Source organism: Lepidochelys kempii, chromosome 14 (genome assembly GCF_965140265.1).
Source record: "Lepidochelys kempii isolate rLepKem1 chromosome 14, rLepKem1.hap2, whole genome shotgun sequence".
Lineage (NCBI taxonomy): Eukaryota > Metazoa > Chordata > Testudines > Cheloniidae > Lepidochelys > Lepidochelys kempii.
Window position 1 is genome coordinate 36,086,855 of NC_133269.1, and position 13,303 is coordinate 36,100,157.

Consider the following 13,303-nt stretch of genomic DNA (forward strand, 5'->3'; position numbering starts at 1 on the left):
AGATTTTTCTCAAGGGCCCCCTAAACCGCCGCTGCCCCCACCCCTCTGGAGGCATGAGCTTCCGTTGGCACTGCCCATGCCAGGTGTGTAGTTGCAATTTTTAGATGCCTGAAAACCCTCTACCCTTCGGCTTCACAATACCGAATGCAACGCAGGCTAAATACCTTTACAAATCCAGGCCTACAGGACTTGCTCCAGATCTCTGGCAGAGCAAGGATTTGACCCAAGGACCTGAACCTGGGGCTAGATCCATAGGCACTGGGCCATGCTTCCTTGAAAGTTCAAGCTGCCATAGACAGGCCCCGTATGGCAAAGATGACACCCAAACAATCCCCAACCTCCAAAATGTACTTTTTATTCAATATTTTTACACAAAGGTAGGCTGCGTCCTGCGGGCGGGCTCTCATCTGGTCCCAATGGTGACCTGCCAGACGCGGACCAGGTTATCTGTGTACCCAGCAAACAGGGTCTGGGGAGGAGAGAAAAAGTGGGTCAGTAACGGGGTAGCTACAGCTGGCCTGGGGACAGATCAGCCCCCAGGAGAACAGCCAAACTGAGGGCCCGCGTCTGGGAGGGGCTCAAGCTCCCTCGCCTGATGGCAGTGCCCAGCCGGGAAAGTGGCGACAGGGTTTGTTAGGGGGCAGGGAGAAAGGGCTGGGCCTCAGCCCATCAGCGACATGGCGCTCTGGGAAGGGCCAGGAAGCTGGCGGGTGTGGAGGCTGGGAGGGGCTGAAGGCAAGGGCTCAGGTCTCTTGCAGGGGGGAGGAGCAGCAAAGCTGGAGGATAGGGAGGCGGGTGGAGACAAGAAAGGGGTGATGTTGGAGGGGCTCAATCTCTTGCTAGGAGAAGGTTGGCGGCTGGGAGGGGCTGGGCTCCATGCTGGACAGGGGGCTGGAGTGGATGGACCACGGGAAGGATTGGGATGGTGGCAGGGACAGAGGCAGAGAGGGCTCAGGTCTTCTGGCAGGGAGGAGGACGAAGGCCAGGCCCTGGGAGGTATCAGGGCTGTTGTCAGTGCAAGGAGGGGCTCAGGTACTCATGGGCACATCTGCCCTCCCATGGGGTGTGAGAAGGGGAGTGGCTCACAGGACCACCTTCCCATAGGCTGAGCCAAGAGCACGTCCCTTGGCTGCCTCCGCTCTGTGGGGCCAGTGGTGAGGATCCATAAGGCACCTCCACCCCCACTGAAATATTGGCCCCGGCCCTTTAAGATTCTGCCCTGGCACGGAGTTCCCAACCCCTCCCCCTGGGTGAGGGAGGTGGGATGTTAAAGGGCCATTACCTGTCCATCCGCAGACCAGGCCAGCGAGGTGCACTGCGGCGGCTCGGCTTTGCTGCTGGTGCTGATCACCTCCTGCTTCAGCTCGTCCACGATGATTTTCCCCTCCAGGTCCTGCAGGGGAGAGGGGAGAAGGTCAGAGAAAGGACCCCTGCTGGGACTCACTGACCCAGGACCCCCCCGCCCCAGGAGGGCCATGGCACCCCTTCCCCACTGTGCCCACATCAGGGCAGGTGCTGGGAGCTAGCTCAGAAACAGCCTCTGGGTTTCAGCACGGAGATGCAGTCAGTCGGCATGACGTTTCATCACAGCATGGCCTCTCGGCCTTCACAGCCCCTGTGGGGCTCCAGACGCACAAACCCCACAGCATGGCCTCACCCCACATCTCCTGGGGGCTCCAGACCCCAAGGTATCAGAGCACGGCCTCGCCCCACATACCAGGGGGCTACACAAACAGGCAAGGAAGGCAACTGTCTGGGTATTCCCTATAGAAAAGCATAAGCCCTGTTCCCTATATAAAGGAAGCACACCAGACACGACTCCCAGAGGTGTGCCCTCTACACGCACCCAGTCCCTACTCCCTATAGAAAGGAGACAGAGAATGAATCTCTGTGCTTTACGGAAAGGAGTCACGGGAGATAGGGGAGTGGCCCCTAGAAACCCCAGGCTGTACACTCTGTATAAAAGGGGGGTGAAGTCCCCTGAAAGGCCCATCCCTGCCCACCAGGGGGCGCCCGCTCACCCAGATCTTGATGCTGGGCCCGGTGGCAGCACAGAGCCAGTAGCGGTTGGGGCTGAAGCACAGGGCGTTGATGATGTCACCGCCGTCCAGCGTGTACAGGTGCTTCCCCTCGTTCAGGTCCCACAGCATGGCCTGGCCGTCCTGGGGGAAGAGAGAGCTTCAGACGGAGAAAGAGTCCCTCTCCCACACCCACCCCATAACCAACCAGCCAGCAGCCTGCAACTTGTATCACGGAAATGACGCACCTCGGGGGTCAGGCAGCAAACCTTTAACCAGTGGCACTCCCTGCTGCAGGATAGCACCGAGAAAAAGGGTAACTAATATTTGTTATTGCCTGCTATATACTTCCCTGATGCCCAAGGACAGGCCCTGTACTGAGAGACTCAGAGATGAGGGGAAAGGGAGTAACAAACTTCTCAGATTCAAAACCAACAAAGTTCCCCTTAGGCAGAGATGGGGCAAAGTTCCCCTTAGGCAGAGATGGGGCCATGAGGACTTGGGCAGGGGGCTCAGAGTGGCTGTCCGGTGGCTTTGTGAGACTGTGACAGGTAGAATGAGATTGGAAGCAGCGGTGAAGGGGAACAGGCAGGATCAGGGTGGTTGATCACACAGAGCTTTGATGGTGGTTGCAAGAAACTGGAGTTGGAGCCAATATTGGTCAGGGAGTCAAGGGGAGTTTAGCAGCAGCATGGTGAAGGGATCAATAGCGTGTCTCTGTCTGTGCGGGCACAGAGGATGCTGCTATGAATGACAAGGGAGCTCTCTGTCCCCCAAAAGCTCATAACATCAGTGGAAGGCAAGAGACGACAGGCACATAAAGAGAGAGGAGCACAAGGAAGCAGCCAACTCAGCACAGCGGCTGCCCAACCACTAGAATCCAGTTGAGCTGGAGTGAATCCCCGTCAGCCCAGGGAGAGCTGGACGGGGGCAGCTCAGAAACAGCCTCTGGGTTTCCGCACGCAGACGCAATCAGAAACTCAGCGGATTTCATCACAGCTCAGCCCCGCTCCCACAGGCCAAGAGAGAGACAGACAGACAACATCCCCCAGCCTCCAGGTGGGGGGTAGCTCAGCTGAGATCTATGACCCCTCAAGGCCAACAGAACCCAAGGAGGACAGGGACCTCGATCCAGTCCCACTGTCCATCCCACCCGTGCCTCCCAGTCCTGGATCCTCACTTGAACCGGGCTGGGAACGGACCTTGCCGCCGGAGGCACAGAGGGAGCCGTCGGGAGAGACTGTCACAGTGTTCAGGTAGCCGGTGTGCCCAATGTGGTTGGTCTTCAGCTTGCAGTTGGCCAAGTTCCACACCTGAGGGGCGGGAGAAGAGTACCACGTGATCACCCAGTCTGAGCTCGAGAATCTCCCAGACCACCGACCCCCTGCAGCCGAAATCCCCCCTTCCCGTCACTTTTTACGGCCCTCAGCAGCCCAGCAATGGAGCGCCTGCTTCTTTGGAGACCAACCCACCCACAGGGTAGGATGCCAGCGTCTTAAGGACAGGACAGCAGGCCGCGGAGACGAGACACGAATCCCTAGTGCTGAAATGCCCCCTCCACCACCCAAAAGCAACCAAGAGATCATCCACCCCCAGTCTATCCCCTGACCCCAGGGCAACCGAGCAGTTGCGGGACAATGCGAATTCCCAGATGTCTGCTCAGATGCTCCAACCCAGCACCACTGGGAGTGGGAACATAAACGATCGCAGCCCAGGCCGAGACCCCATCGATGGTCCATGCCCTTCCCTGCATGAAGAGCCAAACCTCTGCAGCACACCACAGCCTCAAACCCACCTTCACCAGCTTGTCCCAGCCGCAGGAGACTATGATGGGGTTGCTGCTGTTGGGGGAGAAGCGGACGCAGGACACCCACTCCGAGTGGCTCTCGTCCTGGGGAGAGAAAGGGGGGGAAGGCAGGTGATTCAGGGGAGTCAGAACGGCATTGAGGTCAGAACAAGGAGAGAGATTGGAGAGCAGGTATCTCCCACTCTACCCGGAGCTCTGATGTCCACTGCCCACCCATCTCCCTAGACCCTGGAGGGCTCTACCCAACCTGTTCTAGGCTCACCGCCCCTCACCGTTCCCCACCATCCAAGACTCTGCTGACTCCTCATGTGAGCTGCTGCCCAAACCCCTGGCCTTCCAGGGCTTTGCCAGCCCTCCCTGCATCCCATCATAATTGCAGGACATGTCGTCAGGCCCCGAGGGGTCAGCAGACGTGTCAGATCTAATCATTGGGAATGGGAGGGCAGCAGAGAGCCCTGGATTCTTGACAGCTGGGAGCAGGACCAGTTCCCAGCAGGGGACACACGAGGCAATTGCAGAGATGCTTCCAAATCCAGCTTAACTCAGAGGGGTTTCCCCGAAGACCCAGGGGCCATCTTCTCCACCAAGGCCATATAAATCCTCCCCTTCTGCAGAGAGGAAAAGCCCCAGATCCCATCCCCCAGCACTTCTTAGCCACCTGTTTGCCAACCACCCCCTGCCCTGCAAGACTTCAGAGGCCCTCCCCCCGCCCCCACATCACCACCAGAGCGGCAGGCGAGTAGGCTCACATTCAGAATGCAAGCAGGTTGTTACCATCACCAAATCTGAAGAGAAACAGTGAGGGGCACAGGACAGAGAATCAGGACTCCTGGGTTCTATCCCTGACTCAGGGAGGCAAGCGGGGACTAGAGCAATGTCTGACCCACCCCCTGGCTCAGCAGCCCCGTCCTATGCCTCACCTGCACTGTGTACTTGCAGACGCCCAGTGTGTTCCAGAGCTTGATGGTTTTGTCTCGGGAGCCCGAGACGATCTGGCGATTGTCGGACGAGAAGGCCACGCTCAGCACGTCCTTGGTGTGGCCCACAAAGCGGCGGGTGGTGGTACCTCTGCAAGGGAAGAGACTAAGTTACCCCCAGCCTGGCTATGGGAACCTCCCCTTGCATCCCACTGAGTCATAAGCACACACCAGGGACAGAAAGCAGCCGGGACGTTAAGCATGAAGGGGAACCCAGGACCCAGCAGCTGCGGAGGTAGCTCAGCCAGATGCAAAGGGATGGATCAGAGGAAGATCCAGGCAGGCTGTTAAACGGAACGAAGGATCATGAATAATGTGTCTCTTTCAGGGCGACAGGAGGGAAAAAAGCCAAAGGAGAGCGCAACACCTCCCCATCTCTCCCTCTGTCCCATCATAATTGCAGGACATGTCTTCACACCCCTGGGGGGTCAGCAGACATGTCAGGTCTAATCATTGGGACTGGGAGGAGAGGGGGGCACCTCAGAAAACCCTGATGCCCCAACAGTTGGAAGCAGGAGTGTCTTGCCGCTGGGTAGAGCCAATCCAGCCCCCAGCAGGAAATCTCCTCCCCATTCGTGATCTTAGAACCTGGACTCCTCATTTCCCTGCAGCAGCTTCTGCAGCAGTGTAAGACCCCGATCTGATGTCAAACACCTGCAGCCCTCCTGACATTGAATATGAACGAATAAATAAAGGGTCGACACCACTAAGCCTGTATACATGACTGGGGTGTTTCCAGACATCGACAGAGAACACTTGACTTGGAAGGGGAAAGGTGTGTAGGGGAGCAATATTTGGTTTTGCTTTAAGTTGTGAATTTCAATGCCTCATGACCCCACCCCCCAATTGCCTTCCATGACCCCTCCTGGGGGTTGTAACTGCCCATTACAGAAACACTACCCTAGGGCACCACTAAGGGTAGCTACAACAAACCAAGGAGCACTTATGGCACCTTAGAGACTAAAATTTATTTGAGCACAAGCTTTCGTGAGCTCCGATGAAGTGATCTGTAAAGCTTATGCTCAAATAAATTTGTTAGTCTCTAAGGTGCCACAAGTACTCCTTTTCTTTTTGCGAATACAGACTAACATGGCTGCTACTCTGAAACCTAACAAGCCAAGGGACTCTGGGGTGGGCAGCCAGTTCCCCTCCCTGGCACACCAGCCCCTCCCCACTAGGGGGAGCTGCCATGGGCAGGGCAGACAGAACACGTGGCTGAGAAGAGCCCGACTGACTCTGCCACCCATGGGATCCTCTCCCCTTTGCGCTCCCACCCTCCTCCGCACAGATGCTAGCTCTGCGAAGGGTGCCCATCTGATGGCCACGGTGTCACTCACGTGGTGAGGTCCCAGAGCCGCAGGGTGCTGTCCCAGGAGCCAGAGAGGGCGAACTGCCCGTCTGAGGAGATGACCACATCGCTAACGAAGTGCGAGTGGCCACGCAGGGCGCGCTGGGGGATCCCGTAGTTGGTCTCATCCCGCGTCAGCTTCCACATGATGATGGTTTTGTCTGCGTGTAGGGAGCAGGGAGAGTCCAAGTCAGCCAGTCACCTCCCCAACAGGCATTTCCTCCCAGGAGACCGGCCTCTGTGGCCCGAGCCCAGAGCCAAATACACCACAGCCTATTCCCCACCAGTTCCCACAGCCTGGGGCTAAATCCAAACTGGTGCTGCTAAGAGAAAGGCCTTGTATCCCACTTCATCCCCCCCACAGCCAGTCACCCCCTAACCTGGGGCCCGACTGGAGCCAGTGCCCCTAGAGTAGATAGGTCCTGTATCCCATTCCTTGTATCTGCATTTATGAGCAGATCAACGTCAACTAGAGGAGAAAGATCCCACATCCCTGAACCAGCCAGTCCCCCAACCTGGGACAGCATTGAAGCCGGCACCCCCTAGAGAGGAAAAGATCTCATATCCCACCCTGCACCAGCCAATCACCCCCGCCCCCCTCTATTTTTATAGCCACAGGCTTCCCTTGAGCCCAGCCCTGCCTCTCACAGCCAAGGGCTCCACTCATGCTCCTTCCCGGCATCCCCTCATCATTGCAGGACATGTCATCAGACCCCGGAAAGGGTCAGTGGACGAGCCAAGTCTAATCATCAGGGCTGGGAAAAGGAGGCATCGAGCAGCCCAGTGGCGGAACCGGAGGTGGATATTGATGCTTTGACAGGGATGCTCCCAGGGACCCATACGCAAAGCAGGGGGAAATGTGCCTGAGCTGAGCTGCCAACAAACTGTGTCATTACTGCCTGTGGCAGCTCAAGGCGGAGGGGGGTTGGGCTTGCAAAGCCCCAATGTTGCCCCTGTGGCCGCATCATGGGTATGCCCCTCCATCCATTCTACTGAGTTAACCCCTGGGCTATGGTATTTAGGCCTAAAACCTCTTCCTGGCCCCCTGCAGCGGGTCCCCTCCAGTGTATCTATCTAAGGCCCTTATACACCAGCCCCCCCCATCTCCGTGGTACCCAAGGGCCTCTCACTGGGTTCTATGCTCTCAGTCATCCCCACGAGATGGAGTAAGCGCCTCCATCTCTGACAGGAAAACCGAGGTGGGCCACAGCCCTGATTTGCAGAGGATCACAAGGAGCCATATATAACAATGGGACAAGAGGCCCCCCCCAAGATCGAGAAGCACTCAGAGAGCCCCAGGTGGGAAGTGCCCTGGGACAGACAGGTGGTGTCACCTGGCTGGGGGGAAGGAGAAGGGAAATAGGAGCCAGAGCCAGGAATTGAACCCAGGTGCCCGGAGCCCCAGACCAGAGTCCTCACTGCCACCTCCCCACCCAAGGAGTTAGGCTGTGAGGGGGGGAGTAATTCACTGTTATTCACCCCCCCCCCATATCTGGACCCCCCTGCCCTGCCCCTCCTCCTCAGGTACACAAGTCTGTGCCCCCCCCCCCGGGATGACACTGACTTCGCCTCCCTCCCCTAGACTCGATTCCCCCCCCCTTCCATGGCTGAGATGGTCCCTCCCTTGCCTGCCCCCACGAGTGAGAGCTGGTCTCCCCATGACCCCCCCCTTTCCTCCAGCGAGATGGGATCTTCTTCCCATGTCCTCCCCTCTGCAGTGACAAACCTCCCGCTCCGGGTGACTTCCAGATGGTCTCACCCATCCCCCCCCCCCCCGCACTTGGAGAGATAGAACCTCCCACCGCGCCCCCCATCGTGGGTGAATCGGTTCCATTCCGCGCCCCCCACCCCCGCGAGCGCAGCCTGACAATGCGGCCCCTCAACTATAAGATGGTTTCGCCCCCCCCCGCACCCCACCCCGCGGCGGTTGGTCTGGCCCACGGCGCTCACCGCGCGAGGCGGACAGTATCATGTCCGGGAACTGCGGGGTGGTGGCGATCTGGGTCACCCAGCCGTTGTGGCCCTTAAGGGTACCGCGCAGGGTCATCTGTTCCGTCATGGCGGCGGCGGCGCGGGGGGCTCAGCTCGAGCGGGGAAGGAGGATGGAGGCGGATTCGGCGGCGGGCCCAACCCGTCCCGTCCTCTCGCTCAGCTAGCGGCCCAAAGAGAAAGGAAGCGCTGACGTCACCCGGAAGCGGAAATAGCCTTCCCTCTGCGCGGCTGTACGTCAATATGGCCGCCGGCAGGAGAGGGTCGCAATATGGCGGCGCCCGTGTAGGTATTCAACTTGGTGGCTACGTGGTCCCAATGGATCCAATATGGTGGCGTCTATGATGAAAGCTCATGTGCATCAGACGAATCCAATATGGTGACGTCTGTACAGGCCCCTAAATGGCGACATTTCTGAGAAATCCTCATATTCCTCAAAGGCATCCAATACGGCGGCGCCTCAGGTTGGTACCCGTATGAGCACAATATGGCGGCCTGTATACGGAACGTATCATGGCGACCCCCATGGGAAATGCCCGTATGTTCTTCCGTGCTGGAAATACAGACGCAACGTGGCAATGGCGGCGGCTTTAGGGGGGGGAATACAACCTGGAGGCGGCCATGTCTGTGCTTTCCGTACAACCCTCTCCTATCTGTGCAGTACAGAGAACGGGCAGTCAGTCTAGCCCCTGAAGAGACAAGTACAGTCCGGGCCCGCAGGGTGGCGCTGCGGCTGGCGGGGCCCAGATACAGCCTGTTTGCGTGGCGGGGCTACCCGGCTGGGCAGGTCTAAGGGCAGCCGCAGAAAGGGAGCGGCTGGCACGTGGCTGGGCTAGGGAGCTGGGCTCTCAATGCAGCGCGTCTTTAATGATGCGGAGTCTAAGCACCAGGGATCCCCACGGTCTGGAAAAACGGGATCTGCACGTAAAAGTCCACCACGTTTGCTTGTGTAGAATCCCCCATATGACCCGTGGAAAATTCAGAATTTGCACCCCACCCAAACTGGCACATGTGATCCTTAATACCAGCATGAATGCACAACCCCTACTTTGGATTTATTTGTTTATGTATTTATTTGGCGTGCACCTTTCCCATGTTTGCATAGGGGAACCTAGGAACTGGCTGGGCTAACTTCCCCCGCCCCAAATTTCCACACTGCGCAAATTGGGACAGGTGAACCCTTGAATCTGCATGCAGAAATCCTGGAATGTGCATATAACCCCCTCTGTATTTTCATACATAAACTTCCAAATTTGCATTGCCCCCTCCCCCAATTGGTATAGATGAACTCCTGAATTTGCAACTTGAACCCCAGAATTTCTATGAACAGTCACTTTTAAATTGCACTGACAACCACACAAATTAGCATAAGAGACCCTGTGAATTTATACCCATGAACTAGCAAATTTTGCTCATATTAACACCAGCAATTAGCAAAGGTGAACCCCTGAATTTCATGCATGAACCACTGAATTATGTACACCCCCTACAAATTAGCCTTCTTTAACACCTGAACACCCAATTCTTCACACCAACTCCCGTGAATTTACATGGGTAAATCTCGAAGTTTATATGCCTACAACCCTGCATTTGATCAGAGCCTTAGGGTTGAGATGAAAAAATGTAGGAAGTAATAGGCACAAATTTAGTGTGACATACATTCATATTCAAGGTTTTGAATGTGACGAGTTTTTTGCAATTCAGGATTTAACATCTGCTTATTCAGAGTTTTCCAGGTGAAATTTTGGGGGATGAGAGACATAGGCACACAAGAAACATGCAAATACAGGGGGTTGCTATGTCAACATTTGGAATTTTATATGTGCAAATGCAAGATGAAAAGTTGAAGGAACAAGGTGGGTGAGGTAATATCTTTTACTGGACCAACATCTGGTGGTGAGAGAAACAAGCTTTCAAGGTTACACAGAGTGCTTCTGCCCAGACCACATTCCCTCTGCTTCCTGTGAAATTTACCAACATGCCCCAGCAGCTCTCTGATCTTTCATGGCCCATTAGGTGCTGGGTCTATACAGTGCCTGGTCAGCATGAAGATCTCTCTACCTATAACCTCAAGTAGACTCAAAATTTAGGACCAGATTTTCAAAGGTGCCAAAAGGCGCAAGTAGGTGCCTACTGGGATTTTCAAAAGCACCTACGTAGGCTAGGGGCTGAACTCCCATTGACTATCCTTGTGTCTGCGTGGATTTCAAATGTCCCTATGTGAGGTAGGCAGGACTCTGCAATCTTTAGACGCTTAAATACCTCTGTAAATCTGGCCTGAACTCCCATCTGATTTTGGATCTGGCCTCAGAATAAAGGATCTGGCCACAGCTCTGATCCGAGGCGGCTTATCCACTCTCTACCAGTGCAAGGAGTTGTGATTTGAGGTTCTAGATGTGGACCGTCATGGCCAGTATTATTGGTGGCCTCGAGAAGACAACATGGTCCAGTGAATAAGACAGAACTAGGCGGCAGGATTCCTGAGTTCCATTCCTGACTTTGAGAGGAAGGATGTTTTACTAGTTAGAGCAGAAGGCCTAGGAGTCAGCACCCAAATTCCTATTCCCAGATGTGGGAGGAAGAATGAACTAGTGGTTAGAGCAGCTGTGTGAGAATTAGGCCTCTTTGTTTCTGTTCCTGGCTTACAAAGGGGAATATGGTCTAGTGGGGCTCTCACAACAAATCTTTTGGTGGCCTCTTGCTGGTGGCCACTCTGACAATTTTTCCTAAAATAATTCATTTTAGGAAAAACAAATAAATATGCACATATCCATGCCCAAATCATTGTAATGTATTTATGAAGAGTATTTTTTGAGGACTCAGTAATAAAAATATTGTACAGTTGTCTCTATTCTTTGCTGGACCTAAACAGAATAGAAACACAAATAAGATGCTTTGCATGTTCTTGTCCTTTTTTGTTGTTGTTTTTTTAGACTTACTAGCTAGTACGTCTGTGGCTGTGAAGAGTGATATTTGTCTGTTTGTTAATATCACTTTTCACAGCCTCCCAGCTTGCTACTAAGTTTGCTGTGAAAGGTGATATTAACAAACATCACTTTTCACAGCAGACTTACTCAGCCCTGGCAATCCAGGTAAGCTCTGGTTGGGGAGGTGGGGAGGGAGGCAGCAGGGCCAGAGGTGATGGGGGGATGCATGGGGGCCAGGGGAGGCATCAGGAGCCAGAAACGATGGGGATGGTGGTGAGCCTGGGACCGGCGCCTGAATCCTGGGGCCCCATGGCAGTGGTCCAGGGCCAGAGCCTTCTGCCACTTGGCTGAAGCCCAGGGCCGGAGCCTGAAGCCTTACTGTCAGAGTCCTGGACCAGGCCAGAGCCAGAGGAGGCAGTGGGAGCCAGGGGTGATGGGGGTCATGTTGAGGCCATGGCCAGAGCTTGAAGCCCTGCGGCCGGGGGACAGAGCCTGCCGCTGCATGGCCGGAGCCTGGAGCCTCACAGCTGGAGCCTGCCGTCTGTCACCCCAGGGCTGAAGCAAGAAGCCCGAGCCCCATTGCTCCTGGGAAGGTGGGGAACTCTCACTGGCTGCCTGCTTCTCTGGCATTTGTGACTTGAGGGGGGGCAGGGCCCAGACCCTGCTGGTGGCCCTGGGGAGGGGGCTACTGCTTTGTCGCATCCCCCCATCCCCCCAAATCACTGCCCAGGAGGCTGTGGCCACAAGAAAAGCCCTGGTGGCCGCATTTGAGAAACGCTACCTTACTGTAATCTCCATGGAGGTTCTTTCTCAGTCCTTATCCAGTATTCAGATGTGGCTTTGCCATGGGCACTGAGCAAGAGTTTAGAGCCAGAAGGGACCACTAGATCATGGAGAAACTGCATCACACAGGCTACCACCACCAAATACCACCAGAACCCCCTCTACCCCCCCAAAACTAGAATGAGACCAAGCTACTTGTGACATGCCAGGGTACAATCCAGTGTCACCCCTGCCCTGTAACCTGGTGTGCCCTTTAAACTGCCTTGCTGCTGTAACCTCTAGCCTGGACTGCTCACAAACAGCCTCCAATAAGCCTCTATGAGTGCTGTGGTCAGCCAGCCACACCTTGGCTCTTACCAGTCCTGGTTATACTGCAGGGTGACCCCAGCACACTCCCAGTCCTGGCTCTTCCCCCAGAAATGAAAGTCCTTTATTCCCCTCCTGGGCAACGCAAATAGCTTGAGTTCGTTATTCCTTTAAGGCAATAATATGCACACAAATTGTCACCCCAAATGGAGGTACCCAGACACTTCAACATGAGTGCACTGTATTAGATAAAACAATAACACAAGTTTATTAACCACAAAGAGAGATTTTAAGTGACTACAAGTCATGAGGCATGAAAGAAAAATAAAGATAGAACACTTACTAATGCCTAACTTAACAAACTATATTAGATTCAAGCAAAGTTTCTCACCACATGCTTTCAGCATCCTTACTGACCAAACCATCTAGGTCAGGACTCCCTCTCCCAGTAAATGCTTCCTTTGTCTCTTCAGGTGCAGTGAATGTGATGAGAGACAGAGGAGTGTTTTGGGATGTTTGTCCCTTCTTTTCATAGCTTCAGTCCCCCTCTTGAAAAACAGAGTACCAGGAGCCAGAGTGTCTATGTAGAAGAATGTTCCCTGCTGTTTTTTTCACCTGTTTGAACTTCCTTTGTTTTCCCCTTCTGCTTGATAACTCTGTTTATTGCTCAAATGCAAATGAAGCAGAGCACACGTTCTTTCATTTAGGACAGACCTGTTTGCCACCTTCTCTTTGGACAGTACTGTGGGGTTTTGAACACATGTTAACAACACCATATAGGGGGATCTTATCACTTCACACACACAGAGTTGCCACACATATATTACCAGGACAATAATGACCAGAAAATTATGAGTTTTCATATGATACCTCACAAGTAAGGCTACATTTTAGTCACAGGGGTTTTTTTTAGTAAAAGTAATGAACAGGTCACGGGCAGTAAACAAAAATTCGCAGCCTGTGACGTGTCCATGACTTGTACTATATACCCCTGACTAAATCTTGGGCAGGAGTAGTCCAGAACCCCTGCTGGTGCTGGGGTTGGTGGGGCTGGCAGGCTCCCTACCCGGCTCCTTGTGGCTCCCCGTAAGTGGCGACACGTCCCTCCCTCAGCTCCTAGCTCCGCGCGCTGCCCCCGCTCCAGCGCT

General features: G+C 54.7%; 1 protein-coding gene across 1 annotated transcript; it reads right to left on the reverse strand.

Moving 5' to 3' along the window:
• Positions 1–335: 335 nt before the first annotated feature.
• On the reverse strand, positions 336–8,333 carry RACK1 (receptor for activated C kinase 1). The gene is made up of 8 exons (XM_073312218.1): positions 8,101–8,333; positions 6,140–6,311; positions 4,746–4,893; positions 3,814–3,909; positions 3,221–3,331; positions 2,022–2,162; positions 1,283–1,393; positions 336–469 (listed from the first exon to the last, which is right to left on the reverse strand). Exons 1-8 carry the CDS (start codon positions 8,207–8,209, stop codon positions 404–406), a joined length of 954 nt encoding a protein of 317 aa, XP_073168319.1. The 5' UTR covers positions 8,210–8,333; the 3' UTR covers positions 336–403.
• Positions 8,334–13,303: the final 4,970 nt, after the last annotated feature.